The sequence below is a fragment of the Heliangelus exortis genome, chromosome 1 (assembly GCF_036169615.1).
Source record: "Heliangelus exortis chromosome 1, bHelExo1.hap1, whole genome shotgun sequence".
Taxonomy (NCBI): Eukaryota; Metazoa; Chordata; class Aves; order Apodiformes; family Trochilidae; genus Heliangelus; species Heliangelus exortis.
In genome coordinates this window covers 185,011,954-185,036,118 of record NC_092422.1, presented here as the reverse complement: position 1 = coordinate 185,036,118, position 24,165 = coordinate 185,011,954, and the positions used below count along the sequence as shown (strand labels likewise).

Here is a 24,165-nt window from a genome sequence, read left to right as displayed (position 1 = left end):
TTAAAATGGTTAGGTTGTTATGAATGTCTTCACTTTTAATTGTGAATTAGAAATTGTAGAATATTGTGCTGCTTTTGTCGCAGGCAAGATGATGACAAATTGTTTCTTTGCATTTAAATGCATTACTTAAAAATGTCCCTCTATCATTTTAGACTGATACTAAAATGGATTGAGTTTGTGACTATCCTTTATTTAAAAGAGCATTTCTTATGCATGGTGCCATGGCTTGCATGTGAATGTTGTCAAGTGCTAAAAACTCAACCATACCCTTTAGTTTGATTTCTGATATGACCAGATCACCATCTGTATATGTATATGTAGTGATCCTTATTCTCAGGCTATTTATATCTCTGCAGTTTCAGTTTTTGTGGCTTTCAGAAGTATTTGGCTCTAGCTCTGGCTCTGTGCTTCTGTTTAACACAAAGCAAATGGGTTTTTGTGAGGCAGATGCACATCATCTGACAACCCTGATACTGGGTCTCAGTGGGTCTTTGCAATGGCCTGGGTGCCTTCTTGGCTGTGAATGTAGCCTTCAGGCAAAGGGAGTGCTTGTCCTAAGTCCTCCAAATGTGGGAGGAAAATCCATCCTGCCAAGACACCACTTCCTTGTTTGGCATATGGTTGGTCTGCAAAATGAGAGGGTTACTGCACTGGCAGTACTGCCCAGTGCTCAGAGAGGAACAAGATGGGAGTGCATAGGAAGGGAAGGAGGCATGGCATGAGAGTGTAGAAGAATATACTCCTACGGATGTCATGGTGGAAATATGCTGGCTGGGCTGGTTCCAGGCTGCATACCTCTGCAGAAGGAGTATCTCTGCTGCCTGAAGTGGATGCTGATAGAGTACACAGGCCTGCATTGTCACCAGCAGTGTCCCAAATAGGTTGCCCTCAGGATGATTTTAAGTGCAGGGATACAGTAATGAGCTGATAATGGGTGTGTGATGAGTCAATCCAACCATGTATTCTACATGCTTTGTAGGAGCTGTCTATAAAGCTGCAGAGTGTTAAAATTTTCTTTTTCTTTTCATGTTTGGACATAACATCTTTGAAGTCTTACAGACAGATAATGGTGGTGGTTCGCAGATGTTTATTTCCTGCTAAACAGTGACACACCCATTTGGTAATCCTAGGGCTGGCACAGCTTATTTGAATTCACTGTCTCATTTTTTAGTTGAAAGGTGATGTAATACAACAATGCAGAATAAAACAGGTGAAGGACCTGGAAGAACTGGGGCAACTGCTTACTCACTTTCAGAGCACAAATGGTAAGACAAAGCCACATAAAACCATAAAATTATATAAACAGGCTTTTTTTTTCCAGAAAGAACAAAGCTAAGCTTGGCATCCTGTTCATTTTTATTCACTGCTCTGTAGTGTCAGTCTCCCAGCACAATAACCTGAGCCCACTGCTCTCCATCCCTTCCATGACATCTCTCTGGGCAAGAGACAGTGTGTGCTGTGGTTAAATCAGTCATATGTGCAGGCAGACTGACCAGCAAGTGCATGTGTGCACTGCCAACTGCTAGGATAACACATGCTGCTGTGTTCTACCTGCTTCTCACATACCTGGGGAACTAATTTGAGTCTCCTTCCCATATCCAGATTCTAGTGTTAAAGAAATTTATAGACACTTTATTATTTTGGGCTATATTAGGCTTCCTTCAGGGCTGTACTATTAAATGCTCTAAGGCCTTGGTCTCTTGACTGACTAGAGCAGATGCCTTTGGAACATCATTTAGATCCCACCAAACACATTTTCTTTTAGTGTTTACTTGCTATGAAAACTGGGCTGCAGGGAAAAGGACAGATGCTTACCAAGATTTCTTCACAGTATGAACTAGGAGGTAGCTGAGTTTTCCACCTTTACTAGGTAACTGGGGGATGCTCTAAGATTTCCTAATCCACAGAAAGCCCTTGAAATTTCTTGTTTTAAATATCATTGAAACTAGTTGACTAGTTTGGCAGAAAGCCACAAACCATGGTTTCACAAGAAGCCTAGTTAAAATTAGATGATGTTGGTGGCATTGTAAACAAAAACTTAAGCATAACATCAAAGAAGTCTGTTTTTTAGATTAAAAAGAAAAATACATTGTGAAATGGAAAACAAGAAAAAAGAATTTCTAAATCATGTAAAGTTTCTATAGGGAAATAGAAGGTGCAGAACAATAAAGACCTGCTCTGTAGATAGAGCTTCCTTGTGATTTCTTTTAGGTATTCAGAATCATGGACCATCCTTTTCCTTGCCTTCACAAACATTTTTTTTGTTAGCTTTATTATACAAGCATCATAGAAATGATGAGCTAGAAGGGGCTTCAGGAAATTCCATAGTCCAAACCACTACATTCAGTGAAGATCTTCCATAACTGGAGCATTATTTTAACTGTCAACACCACATGCAGGCACACTATGTGTTACATCGATCTGCTTTTGGCTGCTAAGCAGCTGCTCTGGCACTAATGGAAAGTGCTGGGTTCCCAGGCTGACCTGGATACCCTGCTACTGCTCTCCTGAAATGAGTCTGAAACCTCCTCTTCATCTGCAGCTCCCAGGAAGGAGAGAGAAAAGAAAACTGCTTTGGTTTTAACAGCTGGCACTGAATAGAGAGTTATAAATAAATGGAAAAAAAGAGCGAGGACATGTGACTGAAGTCACTAAGGTCACTTTCTGGTATGCCAACAGATGAGCAATGCTCCAAGTGGCATTTGACAAAATGTCACACTGAATGTGTACACATGATGATGATGTTAAAGGAGGCTCATTTGAACCGGGATTCAGGGGGATCCTCTATTTAAATCCTGCCTGAGCCACTGACAGGCTGCATGACCTTCTAGAATATGCTGAGCTCCATGGGTCAAATTGGTCCTCACTGCAACTAAAGTGACTACAATGGAATTATTCTGAGAATGAACTTGATTTCTCAGACATCAGTCAACACAGCTGGTTCACTGAATAAATTAAAGCAAGCAAGCACAGACGTCACTGGAAAACAGAGGCATCTAGACTAAAGCTTTTAGTTTTGGCAATGCTGGAGCAGAAAATGCATAAATAATGGTTCATGGTGGTTTATTGACAATGTAAATTCTATGAAGGTACCAAATTACAAAAGTGCCATTGTATTTTTTTTTAATTTATTATGTATGTTATTGATAACTTGGGAAATGATTGATGCCTCTTCTAGTATCCTGGCATAGATAAATTTTTCTTAAAATAGATAGTTTCCCGTTTAAAAAAAAAAAAAAAGTCTCGCACATAATACGGTGCAGTGCTGCACAGTGAGACTTCCCCACTTCCCATAGTTTCTCCAGAATCTCTACAAAGGTAAGAGTAAGTTTCTTTAGAGCTGAAATTAACAAGTTAGATCAGGAGCATGTTTTCAAGTGTCCTTGTCCAATCTTGATGTCTGTGTACCTGTGTCACTAGGAGAACTTTCAAGAGATTAGGGACTCAGCATAAACAGCCCAAGTCAAACCACTGGTCTACAGTGTAATTCCAAGAGATGTTCTCCAGCACAGATGATGCTAAGGGTTCTTCTCTTGTCCCTGCCATTCTTGTAATTTAAACAAAATGAGCAGTTACAAATCAAAGGGTTCTTTTATCCCAACTAGTCATGTGATTTAAGTTAAAAAACTGTTTACAAAATACAAAATAGAGCAACTTAAAAAAAAAATTATGTTCCAATTTCATATATACTACCTAATTCTAGATAAAACAAGACTGAGATTCAACAAATAGGGAAAAAAATACTTGGCATAATTTTAGAAAACTTGGAGAGGTGACACTGGTACATTTTACTGTCCTTTTTAATGCCAATTTAGTAATGAGGACAGTGGAGTTGCTTCTCTAGACATTATTAAAAAAGATATCTGTGAGGGTTTTTCAGTTCATCCTCTTGCTTCAGAACAGAATCCACTATGTATAATCAGCTCCTGATATATTTGTTCAAACTGCCCTTGAAAATTTGCAGCCATGCTGTTTCTTCAGACCTCTCCACAGTGAGCTACTGTATAATATTCCCTACAGTTCAAAGGCTTTTTTGTAAAATATAACTTAAGTCTTCAAGTTGCAATTTAAGGCTATTACTTCTTGCCATACCTGACATGAAGAACAGTTTGTAGCTCTGCAATACTTTTTATGTGCTTGAGAACTGATATTGTGTCTTTCCTCAGTCCGCTCATTGCTAAACTAAACAAAAGAAATCTTCCAATCTTACCTCATAGGTCACATTTTCTATACTTCTGAAAATTAGGTGTCTCTGCTGTAATTCCTTTATTGGTTGTTTTTCAAGTGAGATGCCCCAAAATGGATATTGTACTCCAGCTGAGGTCTTATCAGTGCTGATTTGAACAGAACCTTTCTTCACGTATCTTTTATAGGGTTCTTTATCCACCCCAGTGTGAAGTCTGCTTATTTTACAGCAGTGAGACAGCACTGGCTTGTTCAGTTTATCATGCAATGCTACCCCTGGATGCTTTTCTAAGGGCTGTGCTGCTTACCAGTAACTCTCCATCTCCTTCCTGTGCAGCTGATAAGTCTTAAAAATAATACCTTACATCTTTCCATCTTCAACCACATCCTGTTTTTTCAATACCATTTCTCTGTGTTGTTGCCATTTTTAATTCTGATGTTTATCCCTGACACGATGTAGCTGTGCACTCATACCACTCAGGCCACTGCATTAACCATGTGGCAGACTGAATCTCCTGTCTCCTGAGGACAGGCCATGCACCCTCATGAAGGAAGGTGGGGTGGTCAGAATGAGCACTATTCATGCATGCCATGACCACTCTGTCCAATTCTATGTGGCTCTCAGGAGAAGACAAAAAAGAACGGGGCATAAGATGAGGGAATTTTCAGGGAAAATTGAATCTGGTACCTAGATAAATTCAGAGTATTTCATTAGCTAGCCATTCTTGCTTCCTGCAAGACCAGGTTAAGACCTTATAAAGGTATGAAGCACTTATTGCTTCTTATTAATCTGCAAGGCTTGTGTCCCTCTTCCGGAATCTTGCTTTTAATAGCTGGGGTTTGGGTTTTTTGTTTTGTTTCTTTCTCATAAAACCACATTACCTTTTGCTACCACAATGATGCTACCACAGGATTATAGGATAATTTTATTTGAAAGGGAGGTCTCTAGAGTCACACCCCCAACTCAAAGCAGAGTCAGCTATCAGTTCAAATCAGACTTTATTCCACTGGATTTTGAAAACCTGCAAGAGTGAAGATGTTGCAAGCTCTTTGGACAGCCAGTTCCGTGGCTTGACTGAGGTTTTCACCTCTCATTTCAGCTTGTGCCCATTTTCTGTTATCCTCCCACCATATATCACTGACCCCATCTTCCTGATAATCTCTTTGCTATTGTATAGATGCTTATGAATACTTTTTCCCCCCTATTTTGTCAGAAAGAACTAATAGGCAAAGAAATGTCTTTCATGAATTTTGGATTCTCCCTTTTTTTTCCATTTGCATGCTTAAACATTTCCTTTCTTATTTAACCTGCACATTCCTTATTTAGAGAGGGAATGAAGCAGTTGCTTCTGAGACCTAGTAGTTGCCTTCTGAGAACTTGTGAAAACTAGTTGAGAATGGTTAAGGAGCTGTATCAGGCTGACACAATTTAGAATATTTAATTTATCTAAGCTGTCTTTATCTTTTCTTTCGTTTTCTATCTGGAAGTCTTATTCCCTTCTCTAACTTTCAAATCAAAGCAAGGCATCATAGACCTGTTGGTTTGGGCTGGAAGGGACCTTAGAGATCATCTAGTTCCATCCCCCTTCTCAGGGCAAGGGGCACCTTCCACTAGACCATCATATACAAGCATTTGCAGAAGTCAAAGCAAGGAGGTAAAAGAAGATAAACTAAAATCTAAAATGTTTCTTTACTGAGTGCTGAACACTAGAACAGTCTTCCAAAAGAGGTGGTCAATGCCCCAAGCCTGTCAGTGCTTAACAGTTGCTTGGCCAATGCCTTTCATAACATGCTTTAACTTTTGGTCACCCTTGAAGTGGTCAGGTTAGATTAGATGATTAGATGATTGTTGTAGGTCCCTTCCAACTGAAATATTTAATTGCATTGGATTGCACTCCACTGCACACCATTCCATGTTCTGCTTGTGAGTGTCAGCCACCATTTAATGCAAGCCAAGTCATCTGTTTAAAGGCAGGTACTTTGAATTAAATTGAAGTGTCTCATTGTGCTGAACTTTGATTCAGGTCTTTAGAGCTGTTGCCTGTCAAGATTAGATCCTGATATTTTATTGCAAACTGTGTAGATGGGTTTTCTTTATTCAAATAAACATGATTTGAAGTAGGTTTTATGTGGGCAGAGAAAGTCGATCCATAAATTTCTGAGAAATATATGGACTTTGCATAGATGAAATAAAAATTGCATCTAAATGCCACATGTTCTTTCTTTTATTTATCAAGAGGCCACTGAAAACTTTGAAAAATAATAAAAGAGAGTAGTCTCAAGAAGCTTTGGGGAGTTTAGTTTCTCAATAAATTACTTGTGATCAACTTATATGTATAGTTACAGTAAGATTGCTCCTAGTGCTTACCATGTAATTCAAAGAGAACAGATTGAAACATAAATAATTTCACTGGTAGAAAGCCAAGACTTGAAAATATGAGTTATTGTAGCAAAAAATAAAAAGGCAAAGTCAAAAGGAATAGCTATAAGATTTGTGTACTCTGCAGTTACCAGTAAGTTCTGAGGCTTTCTGCTCATTTTTTTTTTTAAACCTGATTTGGGAAAAATATTTCAGGATAAAATAAATTCATTGCATAGTACAAACAAAAATTAGATCTGCCAGCATTAATAAACTAGCAGGATGCCTGGTAGCCATAATCAGAAACACATGAGATTATGGCTAATGCTTACAGTAGAGCAACCACTATGCAATAGCATCAATGCAACAACTGCACCCAGCTAGGGAATAACTGCCCATCCCCTAATTCTGTTGAATATTCTTAGTAGCAGTGACTTGGATTCCTTGATTTTTCTGACATACTACAGGTCATCTGCTATGAAGACCATGTCATGTTTGAAAATGCCTCTTAGGTAGATCTCTTAAGCCCCTCATATTAACCCAGTTCTTCCTTCTATATGCAGTTAAATGGGATCTAGAGGAAAAAAATATATTCCTGAGGTACTCTCATGCCTCCTAGTTGGTATCTGAAGTTCCAAAGACATATGTGCACATATGTTTAAGGCATACTGGATCTTGATGCATGTGTGTCCATTTGAATGTGTTCTGGATATTTCAGACTTAGTGTTCTTTTTACAGACCAACTCATTTACGTGTATGCACTGAAATTCTTGAATTGCAAACCTGATGATTTTCTGAGCATATCTGACTTGAGTTGTGTGGCTTTGGGGAAGGAGACCAGAGGCTTTTGAAGAATCACAGTAGACATGACATACAGAGAAGACTTGTGCATGCACGAGTAGAAATTTGGCAGCCTGCTTGGAGCTCTGCACCAGCTGCTAAACATCTGGAAGTTAGTAGAAAAATACAGGAATGTGGTAGGGAAGAAAATGACCATCAAAAGCTGTCTCCCACAAGAAAAACATAGGTCTGGCAATCTGGCCTATAATAGGATTTTAGAAAGGCATCAGTCTTGGACATAAAGCACTGTGGGTTGAGAAGCTGCAGAAATAGGTTTTTTTAGAGGACTATAAAAAAAGGCCAGTGAATCTGAAATCAGTCTGAAAAAAGATCTTCAGCTACATGCACCACTGAACTCAGTGCAATCAGATTGTCACCTTGAAATTTAAAATACCAACTTCAGAACTTTTTGGAACTTTAGTTAGCTGCTTATGTGAGAAGAAAGAGCCAACTAATGTCATCCTACATTCCTAAACTCCTTCTGCTGGCTTCTCAGGTTATAAAAGCTCTAACTTTCTCTTTGGTAGCCATCTGTCAACACCTCTAGCTTTTCCCTTAATAACTTCTACAGTATGGTTATTATTTCATAAAAATCATCCCAAAACACAGTTGATATAGAGTGTTGAACCAACCATGAATACATGCGTGCATCAAAAACAAATTTACTGTACTGTACTGTATCAACACAAGAAAAACTCAAGTCGGTGCTTTATTTGTATTTAATTAATGACAAGTACTCAGCATTGACACTTAAGTAAAATGCTGCAGAATTTCCATCCTGTTGCATTAAAATACTGGAGGTCCTTAGAGACTGGGAGTACAACTTGTGCCCTTGAGTAAATGCATTGATAATCTGTGTAATATCCTCCAATAATTTAATAAAATGTGTGTATCTGGTGTTTAGATAAGGGAAGCCTGGGATGAGCCACTGGCCTGAAGCTCAGGATAACATTTGTTCTGCCTGATGGTAGCTGTCTAGAAATTGGTTGTCTTTAATTGGCTGACCTGGCCATTTGTTCCTCTACATTCACCACGAGAGAGAATTACCAGCTGGAGACATTTTGTTTAATCACCCTAAGAGAGATCTCCCAAGTACAACAGATAACACAGATTTTGGAAGTGCTTGTTTCCCTCCACTGACTGTTGAGAGAGCATGGAAAACTGGTTTTATACAGCAGGAATTAGGTGTGATGAGTGATACCACCTCAATACATGAGTGCAGGGCAGGCCTACAGAACACAGAGGTGACTCAAATCTGGCCCATCTCTAGTAGCACCATGGATTCCAGAGTCTACATTGTCATGGCAATCAGTCTAACCCAGAAAACTAAGTAGCTGGATAGAGCTGTAAAGCCAAATGCTTATACACAGCTAAACCACAACAAGGAACCATGGTAGCTGAAGAAAAACTGCCCTGGATCAATGGCTATTATGGGTAAGTCTATAGTCACACTGTATTAATATCAGTATAAAACTACATGGTCTGTAGTTTGTGTTTGCTAATGCCTACTTAAGCATTACCAAGATTAAAGGGATTAGGGATTGAGAAAACAGGGTTTAAGGGTGGAGATAAAAGAGAAAACTCAGTTATCTGGATATTAGAGTAACATGTAACTGCATGTTTACTGTATTATAAGCTGTGACAAAGCACATTAACAGTGTTTTTATGTAACAGAAAATCTGCTCTCCATCCACAGCTTGTTAAGAAAAGCTGCTTGCAGCACTGGTTCCTGAATGATGTCTGAACGGAGGAAGAATGAATCAGAGAATCAAAGAATGGTTGCTGTCTTGGCTGCCAGATCAGGTGGCAAGTTCTAGTATTTTCAGAAATGTCATTAATTTCATTTTTCACTAACTCTGTTAATTTCTATTGAATTATAATAGAGATCTGGGAGGACTTTTTCTGGATAATATATTTTTATAAAGTGGCCTTTTCTTAAAATGAGCAAAAGGTTGAAATAAATGTTGGAATCCTGGGAATTCATCCAGTATCAAATCAGAATGCTGATAGAAAACAATACACCTGTATGTGGTTAAAGTTAAAGTCAAAGAAAGGTAAGGAAATACACTTGTATACAATGCTAACAAGAGCAACAGAATCAGATTAATTTCCAAGATTCTTGTTCTGTGATGAGCCTGCTAAAAGGCAAGAAACCTATATGTTTTGCTTAATCAGATTAACTTGCCCACAGAAATTTCCTATTCAATTTCTGCATCAGGCTAAATCTTCTGTTTATCATGTTCTTCTTAAAAAAATGCTGTTGTATACCATCTGAACTCCTTCAATTTATCTTTCTGATAAAAGCCTTCAGAAGTCAGATGTTAAGTTGTTTGGTACTTACTGCCAGGTTCCTCTTTCTTATTCCAGTGCATAAATACCTATGACAAAAAGAACTGCATGCAGACAGGATACTATAATATTCCCTGAAGAAAGTTTTTAATCAGCAGCTTCAAAAGAGTGCTCTGATAATGATCAAGTGAAATGTTATAAATCCAGCCAGCAGCCTTTATGTTTAATTTAGACAATCTTCCTTGAAGCTCAAGAGTAGAAAAGATCAGTGTCAGTGGCCTGTAGGCCCTTGCAGTTGCAGCCCAGTGATTAACCATGGGAAAGAAAAGCTATTTACAATTTAATTAGCTGGAGGATAACCTATACATAATACTGATAAAAATAATCAGCTAGAAGACAGTGAACAGCTGCCATAAAACACAGACAGCATAGTGTCCATAAAGTTTGATTTGTATTCTCAAAACAGCTTTATTTACAAAAACCCCTACTCCTCTGAAAAAAAAAAAAAAAAATTGTTTCTTGAACCCATGTTTTAAGGCTTGTTTGAATTCTGCTTGCTTGGCTAAGCTAGAGCCAATTCCTGGCAGCAGGCTTTCAGCATATTCATTAAGTGCAATACTATATCATTGCTTTAAAAACATAGTGGATTGTAAATAAACAGTGAACACCATGACAAAAAGCCAACACAGCACTAAAGAGCAGTTTAGCTGAAGGCAATTTCAATTGTTAATGCTTTTACTCTGTGCTGCTTTCAGCAGTTTTGAAGGTCTTTTTCCTGCACAGTGCTGTTCTGGTGCTCAGTTGCTGTGGCTTCTTCTTGCCTGGGATTGAATCAACCTGTCATTCAGGATGGCTCTTCCAGACTAATTCTATACTGATCACAACAGTGTGTTTTGTTATTAACATTTTCTTTATTTCAGAAGGAATATTGTATCTGTACAATTGAAAGGAAAACCTTTCAATGTGATCATGCTTGCTTTTCTCAGATCAAGATTGTCATTCTAGCTCAGAGCTGCAGCAGTGCTGATTTCAAAGTATTGTGCTCGGTCCCTATGTTTACACACAGTAATATATACATCAGGTGCATATGTGCAGATTTCTGATTTGCATCCCTTTCACACCTATGGAATGGGGAAATGGGATTATTTTATAAAGTAGAAGTATTACTCTAGGAGCAACCAGCTAGATCTATGAGTGCTGGAACCTGGTGAAGCTTTTTTTTCATCTTGGCTATTTGCAGAGTCTCCCCTGATGTGTGTGTGAGCTGCTACTGCAGCCTCCTCCTCAGCTGGCAGTTCCTGGCTGCTCAGCTTTATGTGCCATAGGAGCAGCCTTATCTTTGAGATCTCTGTCTCATTTGGTTGATATGCTGTACTAATAAGCATGGAAACCTCCTTTCCTCACAAAGCCAGTTGTAACTGTATAATTCAGTCTGTATTTAACTACTGGTTTTGGTGGAGTTCCTGATGAGTTTGAAGGGTACAGGCTGCCATTTGGTCCTTTTCTAGAAATCTGTTTACAAGGCATGCTGAACCAAAACATCTACTTAGTGTCAAATACAAAGCTTTTCATACTTAGGGTGAAATATGGAATCTAGATTTGAAGGAACTAATTTGTCATCCTGAGAATCTCAGCTATACCATCCACCTGTTCCATGAAGCTCCATGGTATCCTGAACTTGGCAGGAAACTTTTTCTGTGTCGTACTCCAGGATAAAGGACATGGACATCATTTCTATAGAACTCCTGGCTGCTAATCCTGGTCCTTCTGCTTCATTGTTGCCTGAGACTGGACACATAATGAGTATGAAGAAAGGTCTCATTTTCACCATCTGGAAGCTGGGGATAATACTGTCTACCTAAAACAGAGGGAATTGTGAGCGTTCATTCTTATAATTGTCCATTTCTAAATAATCTCATTATAAAAAGAGATTGTTAAAACCATCTCAAAAGTAATGTTTTTGTAGCAGTTTAGCAGTGAATGTTTATATATTCAGCTCATACTGTTAGGGAAACTGGTATTTGTTTTATTTTAGGGCATTTTTTGCTGAATAATAACATTTCTTGATTTAAAGTTTCATATAATGTCCTTTGCCAGATGCAAAATTTTATATTGCATTTACATATGACACACTGCTACTTTGTTAAGTAAGAGACATATTACAAGGATAATCAGTTTATCTTAAGCTGTAATTCTATGTCTAGCAAGGATTCAAATTTCTAGGATGGAGGACAGCTAATGGCTTAGTGAAGTCTGGTAAAACATCTTTGAGATAAATCCCAGCATAATGAGATCAGTTAGATCTAACTGTAAAATGGAAGAGAAGTTTAATTTTAATTTTCAAATGCACAGTTTGGTGCTTTGCTTTCTTATTTTACAGCTTGACAGAGCTACATCTGAAATTAAAAAATGCTGGAACTGGATGGATCTTTTGAATATGCATAAACTAAAAGGGAGAAACTAAACTTTATATAAAAAAAGGAGAAGTAACTAACTTCATTTAAGGTTAGATTTTCTGTTCCATGGCAACTGATTTGCCTCCAATGTAAATTCTCTGGGGAAAGGACTTGCCTAGTTTGCAGATCCTTCTTACAGAGGCTATATGGATACTAAAGTAGTACAGGCAGCAAAAGAACAGTAACAGTAATTTCAGTCACAGAGACCTTTAGTAACATAGTTCAGTCTGTTTTCATTCTGAAATTCAAATTCAAAGGGAATAAAAACTTCCCTACAAAGAAGAGCTTTATATTTAAAATACAATTTGATTTTTTTTCTGAAATTGCTCCATATTTTTGAGTCTGAGAAGGTAAATCATGGTGAGTAGCCTCCTCTGTGGGTCACCATAATCTTGTTACCTAAAAGTTTCATGTGAGTGATAACATTTTAGGGGGAAGGGAAGCACCATTTCTGACAGTTCTTGTGAATCAGCTCTGAGTAACAGGACATTGTAGGAGAGAGCTCACACGGAGCAGAAGGATCCTCAATTCCTACAATTTTCAAGACCCAGCATGGATGCAAAGCTCTGGGAAAGAGACAGAGAGACAGAGGGCACTCATCAACTCAGCTCTGAGCTTCCTTGCAGGAGCGGCAAAGAAAATGCGTGCAACCAATATGGTTGATAAACGAACTTCTGGTTTATTGCGCAGCAACTTTCGCTTATATAGTGCTTCCGTGACCACACCCCTGCCACCAACATAACCTTTTATTGGACACCCGGTGTGTTTACCTGTAGCACAGCGAATCCCTGGTGCAGGTAGCACCGGAGTATGGGCCGATCTAATTGGCCTCCCAAACATGGGGTTGGGCATAGCAAAGGGGTCGTACCTCCTACCTCTTCGAGAATATTCAGGAATATTCTCCAACATTCTCCAAACCTCTCTAACATTCCACAACACTTCCTCAGAAACTGGCTGTACCTATTAAAAGATTTTGCCCCAGATGCAGAACTGCTTTTTCCCTGGGTCCTTCAGTGCTTGCCTTTTGTGTCCCCAGTTCTGCATCTGGGGCCTGAGATCCAGGAGGATTTCTCTCCCTTCTGATAATTTATTGAGAGCACATTTTTGTCTGTTTGGAACACTGCAAGACAGCAATGTAGAAGGCTTGCAGTATCTGTACAGAGGCAGAAGATGTCAGAAGTACTGTGCTACAGCCTGAGGCAGAGGAGAGTTCTTGGGTTAGGAAAAGAGTGCCTGAACCAGTGCCTTCTTTCCAATGTATGTGGTACAGATTTTTAAAAATAGTGTTTTGTTTCTTTCTATTGTGTCACACTTAACATGCTGTGGGACTTGGACAGATAAAAGAATTTCACCTCATTTTTTATATAACAATTGATTAGCCAAGTACAAAGCCCCTACTCCAGGAAAAAAAGTATTTTAAGCAGGAAGTGAAAACTGGCAGCACTGCTTTCTGCATGTCTGTACCTATTTATCTGTAGCCATATGCACCAAGCATGCTCAGGAGTGAACTTTGGCAATGAAATTGTCTCTGCTGGTACACTGCCAGGACTTTTCCCAGCCCAAATTTGTCTTTTGCCAACTACAAGCCTTCCCACAGGCCTTTCCCAGCCCCAAGCAGCTGGGAGAGACTGAGACCTGAGGGAGTTCCCCAGCCTTGGTACAAGCAGTTCCCTTCCAGCATCCCTTGGAGAAGCATGGAATTCACTGTGTTACTGAAGCCTTCCTACCACAAGCAGTCCAGTCTCTTAGATACATTGCATATTGTCAGAATGCTTCTTAAACCAACTCTTTAGGTGATTACCCTGTTTCAGTCTCAGGATTTCCCCAGTTAGGGTGGGTCTGTCTCACAGGAAACCCAACGCCCTCAACCAGCAGTGCCAAAGTGGCCACCTCAGTGCTGTGTGGAAACACAAACACGTGGCCAAAGCAGCCTCAGTGGTAACAGCTCTGTCCACAAACTACCTGAGGAAACCCAGGGCTTTGTGGTTCCTGAAGCCAGCAGTGAAGGTTTATTGAGAGGAAAACTGTCTTTCCTGAATTGCACTGTTCTGTGGAGCAGAGTTAGGAGAGCAGTGTAACTTCTTAAGTTAGCTCCTGAAACTCAGACAAAAAGACTGCCTTTGGGAAGGAGATGTTATTTATTGCAGGTCTGTACAGAGCTGGGTGGCTTAATGCCACAAGTCAAGCATGACATTCTTATACACAAAACTGTGAAGTTAGTACATCTTCTTTACAATGATTGGTTAGCAATTTACAAATAGTTATAATATGGTTACATCACTATTTCTACTATTATGTGTTCTAAGGGGAAGGGTCTTCACCTGGGCAGGGGCCTTTTTGACCTAGGATGTGATTTTTAGTATTATAATGACATTATAATGAGCAAAGTTCAGTGGAAGGTCACAATCTTGCAAGTTGCACAGCTCCAACTGCCCAAGCTTGGTTCAGCAATCTTTTTGATGTTGTCTCTTATCACTTCCTGCATTCCTTAGGTCCAATTAGCTGTACAGACCTCAAGTCTTCTCTGCCAAGCTGGTGATTTACATGAGAACGCCCTTAAAACCTCTTGATTAATTGCCCGCTTCAAGGCCTGGTTATTCCAGGTTGTCCTTGCTGGGTGCTAGCTGTGGAACTCACTGTGTGTCTTTCTGGCTACAATTTTAACTTGTATATGTAGAGCACACCTTGCACAAAATAATCAGTATTTCTAAATGTCTGGAGTTATTTTTCAAGTGCAGGGCAATTAAAACCTAGGCCTAATTTGCAGTTTCTTAGCCAGGTCTGGAATAGTTCCGTTTGACTGTGGTGTCTTGAAGCATCTCACTGAAAACATGAATTACCGGGGAAGCACCAAGTCTGGCAGGAGTACAAACTTTCCCCAGCTCAGCTCAGGCTCAGGGCCTCTCCTGGGCCCGCACCGCTGGGTCTCGGCTGAGGCCCCGGTGTTGGTTGCCTCACAGGGGGCTCAACCCCCTCCCGGGGCCTCGGGCACCCTGAGTGCGGATTCCCACACTGCCATGGAGGCTGGCCGGGACAATGGGCCGGTAGAAGCACAGCCACCAAGGGCTCAGTGGTGACACCGGGGCTGGAACCACCCGCGGAGCCACCGGGAGCCGCCAAGCCGGACAGGAGCTCCCTGAGGCGGAGTAGGGCAGGGGAGGGAAGCCCTGGGCCTGCGCACCCCCGCCGGATGTCCGGCACCGCCCCGCCCACCCGTTCGCCAAGATGGCTGCGTCTGCGGCTCGCTTCGCGGCTCGGCGGCTCTTTCTGCCCTGGTCTGCTCGCCTTGTGCGGGCGTCCGCATCGAGGGATCGGGTAGGCGGCGGTGTGGGGAAGGGGAGGGAGGCTCGGGGAGCCCAGGCACCCCCCGGGGCTCCCTACACCGGTGCTGAGGCTGCCGCAGCGGGGGCGGTGGTTGGTGGCCCGGGGGCGCTGTGCAGGCTGGGAATTGTAGTCCTGGTGGAGGCGAATGGCGGTGTGCGCGCTCCCTGCCGCTGTGCATGGCGGGAATTGTAGTTCCGCCCGGGTGAGGTGAAGGTGGCTGCCGCCCCTGTGGGGGACACGGGGCTCCGGGGAACGAGCGCGGGTGCCGCTTTGCCCGGGCTTTTGCCGCCTGCTCCATGGGGCCACAGGTACCCTGTATCGCCCACCGGTGCCGAGGCGTCGGCATCTCGCAGCGGGAGCGGTGCAGTGCAGCGTGGCGCCTCAGAGCGGGGCAGGAGCAGCCCCACCGAGGCACGGGGCCTGCTCTGCTCACCCCGGGGCAGCTCGGAGAAAGATTAAACCCTCCTTTTCCCCTCGGATTGCATGGGGGCTGCCCGGGGGCCCTGATCCCTGAGCTCTCTCATTTTCTTATTCTCCTCATCTTCCCAGTTTGAAACCGAAGCTATTCTTTCTGAAAACAGAGGAGGGAGATTTTGGTTTTAAACACAAGATTATTCTTTCCCTAAAATGCAACGTAGCAGTGGAAATGATCCCTTGCAACAGCCTCGTCTGGGAATTTGTGGGCTGGGGAGCAGCTCCATGGAATATCCCAGGGGTACGGGAGGACAGGAGGCCCGGCCCGGCCTGAAGCTGAGCCAGCAGATCAGAGGAGGTGATGGGTCTGTACCTGGCAGGCAGCTGGACTGTGGCAGCGGGTTTAGGGCTCCTCAGTGTCAGGAGGATGTGCTCAGTGACTGGGAGTGTGTTCAGCAGAGGGCCAGCAGGAGTGTGGGCTGGAGCCTGTTCAGGTGTGTGCATCCCAAAGAAGACAAAGCTTTAGACTTAACAGCATCCTGCCACTACCTATGGAAACGTTGTCAGGAGGACTGTCAGGCTTTTCACAGTGGAGCACGGTAGCAGAGCGAGAGGCAATTGGCAGAAGTTGAGACGAGTGGCAAAACTGGATATGTGAAAAACTTTTTTTTTTTTTTCCATGAGGCAGCCAAGCAATGAAGCAGGCTGCCCATAGAGGCTGTGTTCTCACCATCCTGAGAGGCTTTTGATACCCAGCTGCAAAAAAGTAAAAAAAGCAAACTGGTCTGTCTCCTTAGCTGATTGTGTTTGGAGCAGGAGGTTGGACTAAATACCTCCTGGGGACCCTTCAGGCTTGGGTTGAGCTGTGATCCCAAAATATATGTTTTGAGAGCTCTAGCCTTTTGGTATTCCAGGAGCAGAATGGATGAGAACTGGATTTTGTACTTTCATGGTAAGGGAAATCTTTGTTTATTTGATACATTTTAAATTTTTGGAATAGCTTGTTTCTTGAGGTCTGTATTGGGGATACATATTTAAACTTCTCGATGTTGTAGAAGTTTAATAAACTTTTTTAACCTCCATCTTCCCTTCTTCTCTATGGCATTTTGATTTCATGTGCTTTAATTGCCATGTGATTGGATAAAAGGGGGTGATTTCAGTATTTGTCCTTGTTCTGAACAAGGAGTGACTGTGATTTGCAGTCCTGGACATAGGCCCTTGGACTATATCTCACTTCACCTTAGAAAAAAGAGCCCAGAATTGCAGGTGTTAAGGATGTAGTCAAGGTCCTGGAGGCTGTTGCTGGCAGAACAGGGAATCAAATATGGCTCTGGATGTGGCTGGCTGATGATAGTAACAATGCTTTTCTGTCAGATCTTTTGATTTGGAGGTAAGCAGATGTTGTCTTCATGGTTTTAGTTATCTTCATGTTTTTCTTCTGAGTCAGGTAATTGTATCCCTGAAGTGAAATAGTGGTAAATAAATAAGTGCTCAATTTTTTCTTTCTAAATGCATGCTTTAAAGAAAAGCCACAGACTTAATGTTTAAGCTCAGTTATACATTTTTCAGAATGTCACCCTAGGATGTACCTTCACAGTCTGAGTGTGATGGGTGCCTTTTCCTTGCAGTGTGTGCATGTTGGAACAGACAGGCTCAGAGCCTCCAAAGCAGCAACAGAAGTGATCTTAAACGTTCCTGAAACCAGGGTGAGTCCTCTGGAAAATGGCTTGCAAGTAGCTTCTGAAGACTCTGGACTATCAACATGCACAGTAGGTACCTTGTTAAGGGAAGAGTATTTTGTAACTGTTCATATGTGTTCATTTCCTAAAGTGCATTCTTTCAGTGTTTGTTAACTTATGTTCTTACACTAGGAAATAGAAATCCTAAGGCTTTTATGATTTTAATTATGATTAAAGTTTTTTGTGAAGGTCAACATTTTCTTCTCAAAAAACATTTTTTAAGAAAAAAAAACATTTAAAAATAGGTCTTGAAAATCCAAGTGTAGTTCATACACAAAAACAGCAAAGCTGCATTTTAGGTGGTAAAATGACTACTTTTTTATTCTTGCCCCAATGAGGTTGGACTTTGGATTGATGCTGGAAGCAGGTATGAAAATGAGAAGAACAATGGAACTGCTCATTTCCTTGAGCATATGGCTTTCAAGGTGAGAATCAGTATTGATGTAGAAGCTTACAATGGATTTCTAAGTTATTTATCTGTACCCATCATGATAAGAGTGTTGCCAGAACTGTGTAAATAAATTTTACAATTGGAGGAGAGGGAAAAAAAAAAAAGTAGACATCTTAGGCCTAGGGGTTTACATTAGAAAATTAAGCTAAAGTCCTAGTTCTCTGTAGCTGCCACACCACTATAGATTAGTAACACAGGGCTAGTTTTAACCTTTGACTTCTTGTGGTAGTCTTTAAAGACCATAGTCCTCTTTTTGCCAGCTTTTTATTTTCACTTGAGAGCAAAGTAGGATTTACATCTGACTTTCAAACTTGGAGAGATAAGTATGACAGTTTTCTTTCCAGAAGGCTTTCTCTTGACTTGACTATTTCAGTAAAGAAGTAATAATGGTGAGTAGATGAATTCAAGGGTTTAGTTTGATTCTTCTTACTGTTTTATTTCAGGGAACAAAAAAGAGATCACAGCTAGACCTTGAACTAGAGATTGAGAACATGGGAGCTCATCTGAATGCATATACATCCAGGGAACAAACTGTGTATTATGCAAAGGCTTTTTCAAAAGACTTACCAAGAGGTAACTGCTGTCATTCATGAGAAAAGGAGCAAAGAAAAAAATGCTTATCCAACCCCTGATAAGACAACACAGAATAAACCTTTTGCAGTGTAACAGTCCCTTCCTTCCCAGGTGGAAAGTTCTTTCTTGAACTTCACAGGAAAATGAAAATGCAGGTTTGGAAAGGAGACTGCTGGAGGGAAGTTGATACTTGAAGCAGTTTTGTCTTTAGATTCCCAGAATAAAATACATTTTGAACTGCTCCTTCCTGCAGGGCAAATGTTTTGTACCCTTGCAAAGTGTATTAGCAAATCTTGAGCCACTTGGTGTTTGGGGTGGGTTTTACATTTGGAATCAGATTTTTTTCTGGTAGTCTGAAAATACACTTTCCATCTCTATTTTCAATTAGCTGTGGAAATTCTTGCTGACATAATCCAGAACAGCACCCTGGGAGAAGCAGAGATTGAGCGTGAGCGGGGAGTTATACTGAGAGAGATGCAAGAAGTTGAAACCAATTTACAAGAAGTTGTCTTTGATTACCTTCATGCCACAGCCTATCAGAAAACAGCCCTAGGACGGACAATTTTAGGACCCACTGAAAATATCAAGTACGTCCAAATTTGTGGTTGTCTTTGATTGTGTGGTAACTTTTATTTATTGGAAAGACACATCTGAAAATGTAAGGAACAGCGTCAGGTGGTTTTTTGGTTGCTAAAATTGCACTGGATATAACTGCATAAAGAATTCTGCTATTGCCTTATTTCCCCTGTATGCAGGCATCGAAGAGTATGTGAACTTCAGGTATCTACTGCATGGCTTCATTATTTGCACGATTTTTCTCTTGTTAAAAATGCAGCTGGCACAAAATTGGAAATCCTTCTTTATCCCATTGGTCAGGCATTGGGCGTTACCATAAATACAGCCATATTTGCACTGCTCTTTTAGCATTTGTTTATGCCAGGGCAGGCCAGGAGACTGCTAAATGGGATGTTTTCAGATTGGCATGAGATCACCAGTGGATCCTGTCTCCACCTGACTGAGTTGTAATTCTCATTCCTGTTAAGGAAGCTAGAAGAGCTCTGGAAGGCAAAAATGTATCAAGTTCCTCTTTGCTTTTTAGGAGGTCACCACTATTTTAGCTTTCTCTCTTTATGCACAGCTCTGTGCATTGGCAGAACTTACAATTATTTTGGTGTATGGTATTCTGTTGTTCTATACATCTAGCTCTTCTTCCTCTAATAAACTTTACTGACTCAGTAGTGATATTTCTTTGTCTGTTTTCTAGATCCATAAACCGTAATGACTTGGTGGAGTACATAACAACACATTACAAAGGACCCAGAATGGTCCTGGCTGCTGCTGGAGGTTAGTATTGGATATTCACCCTGGATCATGTGAAACTGCTTACAACAATGGTCTTAAGTTTCTGGGAATTACATGATGAATTGCTCATTGTTCAGTAGGTCCTGGGAGCTCATTGTTAGCCATGCAATGTTATCCTTTGAACTTCGGTTCCCTTTTCCCCTCAGTAATATTCCAGAAACATTCTTAAACTAGTAACCAGAAGAGAATTGGAAGCTAAGGTCATTCTTCCATGTGGACAGGAAAAAGAAGGGTCTAAAAGGAGTTCAGTGGGAAAAGGGGAGTAGCAAGCAAGGCAGAGAAAGAGAAATAACATTGAGGCTTGACATTGAGAGCAGATGGCTTGATCTGGTGTAATATTAATAGAAGCCTATTGAGGAGAATTAAGGAGGGTGATGATGGTTGCCTTGCTCTAATGGTGAGGTGTGAGGAATCAAAGTGTGGCATTGAAGGGGGGGGAACAATAAATTACTGGTTAGTTGAATCTTTTAATTGCACAGCAATTTAAAGTAACTGTTTACATAGTAACATTACAAAGTGTGTGAAATATCTTTGTTCAGGGGTCTGTCATGATGAGCTACTTGACCTGGCAAAGTGCCACTTTGGTAACTTGCCATCTGCTCCAGAAGGAGGACTGCCACCCCTGCCACCTTGCAGCTTCACAGGTAGTGAGGTGAGCTTTTTGATGGCTTTTTGAGCTGACCCATAAATCCCCTGTGAGTACAACTGACACATGCTCTCTGCTGAGGATAAAGAGCTTCTCAGCCAGAGACTCAACAGGTTAAAAGGTTTCTTGGACCCATTGAGGGCACTGGAGTAGCTGCTTTCAAAAGCAGGACTTTCCAACCTTTCTCAGACAAGCCTCACTGCTGCCACTCTTTCTGCTTCATCAGTTTCTGGAGAAATACCTGCCATACCCAGTTGCTGCTTTTATTTCCTTGGCTGTGATGTTGGAGCATTTCCACTTGTTTGGAATCACTGATTTAATGGATATGGCAGAGAACTGAGGCATATGAGTTCTATTCCCAGCTCTAGTCAGATTTTACAAAATCACCAGCTTTCCTTTGCTGCTCTTTGTCATAAAATGACCTGTAATACCCTTTATGTATGTGGCATTAGGCTTGCTGTTGGCTAAGTGCTCCAGAATTGCCCCAGGTAAGACTTGTTAAGGCAAATACAAGATAAAGCTTCACATGCTTTGGTTTTTGATGCTCTGCATGCATGCTTTGTAATCCAGATGTGATGGAAGTGGCTGCCTCCTGATTTAACTTCCCAGCTGCATCACTGTGTATGGATTGTGCTGCATCTACTTTTATGTTCCCACAGATTCGTATAAGGGATGACAAGATGCCCCTGGCACACATTGCCATAGCTGTGGAAGCAGCTGGCTGGTCACACCCAGATACAATCCCACTTATGGTAGCAAATACTCTGATAGGAAACTGGGATCGTTCCTTTGGAGGAGGCGTGGTGAGTGGAACCTGAAAGCACCTTCTTGCTCTGAATGAGGCTGGTGGGATGCTGAGGTATCTGCAGCTTGGGCACTGTCCTTACAGACCCATTCAGACCTATCTGAGGCTTGACTGCTACTTCTAGAGGTCTTTTTTTTTGGCATGGGAGAGGGGGATCCAGTCCTGAGTCTGGGAGAATTTCTTGTCTGAGATCTAGGAAAATCTTAGGAAGGGGTTCTAAACCACCTAAATAGGGCTGTGCTTGGAAATTTGAGATTACATGCAAGGAAAGAAAGTGTTGAGATGAAGAGATGATAACGAACCTCGTAGGTTTTGCTGACAACTGTGATACTACTGCATGTTCTGTCATAATTGAAATGAAAAGAGGAGACCATGGAGGTGACCAGTAGGCTTTCAAAACACTTAATAAAATGTGTTTCTCCTTTGCTTCAGCAGAATTTATCCAGTAAACTTGCTCAGATTGCCTGCCATGGTAACCTGTGTCATAGTTTCCAGTCCTTCAATACCTGCTACACAGATACAGGCCTGTGGGGACTATATATGGTCTGTGAGCCATCTACTATACAGGACATGGTGCACTTTGTTCAGAGAGAGTGGTAAGCTAACAATTGTTGCTCTAAATAGATTGTTTTCAGTGAAGGAATATAATTATGTAAAGAAGAATCCCAGTCATTTAAAGAGAATGTTTTTGTTTCTCTTCTTAGGCTTGCCTGGACTAAACAAATGCATCCAGCTGTAAACTTTGACACTCAGTGCTCTGTCCCAACAATCAGTTCCTGGCAGCCTTACTTAGAGTGAATAGCTTAAGCAGTAGGTTTGATTTTCTGCCCAGGAAGAATTAATAGTGTCAGTAGTTAAAACAATACCATTCTTTGTACAAGAAAATAATGCAATGATGGGTTTTTTTGACTTGCAAGTGACAGGACTTAAGAAAATGCATTAAACATTTAAGAACACTAAATCAGCAGTATACAGTATCCATGAACTGCACATTTGACAACTGAAGGAGTAAATATTCATGAGAGTAATGAATGCAGTTACCTACAAACACCATTAGTAGTTGCCCTTTCTGCATCTGCTCTCCCATGTGATGTACCAGGTGGTGGTGTTACATAAACCTCTCGTGAGTACATAGGGAAATCAAATTATGTGAGGTAGGTGAGCTGGTAGATGGAATATTGAAACATAGGATTCTAGTTACCATCAATTCATCCAAGGCTTAAATCTAAATTGAAAATATGTGCATATGTGCAACTGCAATGCTTGAACTGCGTTAGAAACAGATGTTATGAAAGAGCACTGAGTTAAAATGGGTGAAAAACAAAAGTTCAGTGTAAACTTGAGGAGTTTCTTTAATTACATAGATCATTATACCATTATTCTCTGAAGACTCTGTGGAGAAAAATGGCATAATTTTAGCTGTCCCTTTGCTGCAGCTTAGCACCAGGGAAGATATGAACCATTCCTGTGATAAGAATGTGTTGAGATATCCAACACATCCCCCTGTTCTGACAAAATGTTCCTTATGCAGTGTGGTGTGTAATTATCTCACTGAGAGCCAGGAAGTCCTTTCTGGGCCAGTTACTGTGAGGTGCTTGGCTCCTGCTGTCTTAGTAGTAACAGCTGTCCAATGATAGCAAGTGTGGACTATAGTTGGCTCAGAATTTTCATTTATTAGGTTGTTTTTCTAAGGTGAAAAACTTGCTCTTAGGTACATGGATATGCTTCCAAAAACCTCTACGCTTATGCTGCTGCTGCTTTGCATCCTATGGCTCTTTTCCGTATCAAATTCTCTTACCAGCTCTATCTATAGGGAAGATGTGCCTCAAAGGCTACTAATGTATATGCACTTCATTATCAGAGGCAATCTTGTGTCCTACAGGTTACCATTATTTAATGCCTTTGGATTTAAACTCTTTTTCAGGGTAAGACTTTGCACAAGTGTTACCGAAAATGAAGTAGCTCGAGCAAAAAATCTTTTGAAGACAAATATGCTGCTACAACTTGATGGTGAGACTTATGAGTGCTTTTTATTCCTAGTGGAGTTGTATGCTGATAACTGACATGTATTTTCCCCTCATTTTAGGGTCCACACCAATCTGTGAAGACATTGGAAGGCAAATGCTGTGTTACAAGCGCCGAATCCCAATTCCAGAACTTGAAGCAAGAATTGAAGTAAGTGGTACTTATGTTACAGCTTTTAAGTTAGGCTCTTAAGAAATGCAATCATTACAGGAAGTAACAGTATAGAAGCTGCTAGACTATTTTCAACAGAGAAAATTTCCAGCTGCTTTGTTGCCTGTTCCCTTGGATTGTACTAAATTAAGATCACTGGCTCTTAATACTTTTTCAAGTTGGATGGGTAGTGAAAATTTCTTTTTACCTCTTCTAGGCTATTGATGCCCAGACTATTAGAGAAGTTTGCACAAAGTACATCTATGATAAGCATCCTGCAGTTGCTGCTGTGGGTACGTTGTCAAAGTTTTCCTACTCTCCCATACCCCCTCCACACCAACCAGTATCAGTTTACCATGTGTCATGGCCAACTTTCTTTGACTTCCAGGTCCAATTGAACAACTTCCAGAGTATAACAAAATCTGCAGTGGCATGTATTGGCTTCGTGAGTAGTGAATAACAAGAACTTTCAGTTTGTTTGAGCTTTTTTTAAAAAAAAGCCAAACCAAAACCAAAGAAACAATTACACCCCTGCTTAAAGCTTTTG

General features: G+C 41.0%; 2 protein-coding genes across 3 annotated transcripts in view; one reads left to right on the top strand and one right to left on the bottom strand.

Annotated features, from left to right (window-relative positions):
* The window catches only part of NAPEPLD (N-acyl phosphatidylethanolamine phospholipase D), a 31,440-nt gene extending 27,025 nt beyond the window's left edge, over positions 1-4,415 (bottom strand). Inside the window, exon 1 of the mRNA XM_071734020.1 lies at positions 4,211-4,415. Coding sequence (XP_071590121.1) covers positions 4,211-4,215 — 5 coding nt within the window. The 5' untranslated portion in view covers positions 4,216-4,415. The remainder of the gene's footprint in view (positions 1-4,210) is intronic.
* Positions 4,416-15,296: 10,881 nt separating this feature from the next.
* On the top strand, positions 15,297-24,129 carry PMPCB (peptidase, mitochondrial processing subunit beta). 2 transcript variants are annotated; one of them, XM_071734016.1, is made up of 13 exons: positions 15,297-15,444; positions 17,496-17,636; positions 17,945-18,031; positions 18,501-18,630; positions 19,019-19,217; positions 19,895-19,974; positions 20,532-20,644; positions 21,298-21,441; positions 21,879-22,039; positions 23,368-23,453; positions 23,530-23,618; positions 23,836-23,911; positions 24,007-24,129. In XM_071734016.1, the coding sequence occupies exons 1-13, from the start codon at positions 15,355-15,357 to the stop codon at positions 24,069-24,071; spliced, it is 1,461 nt and encodes a 486-aa protein (XP_071590117.1). In that variant the 5' UTR covers positions 15,297-15,354; the 3' UTR covers positions 24,072-24,129. The 2 variants fall into 2 exon arrangements, with proteins under 2 accessions (XP_071590117.1, XP_071590116.1); XM_071734015.1 differs by having other exon boundaries at positions 21,876-22,039.
* Positions 24,130-24,165: the final 36 nt, after the last annotated feature.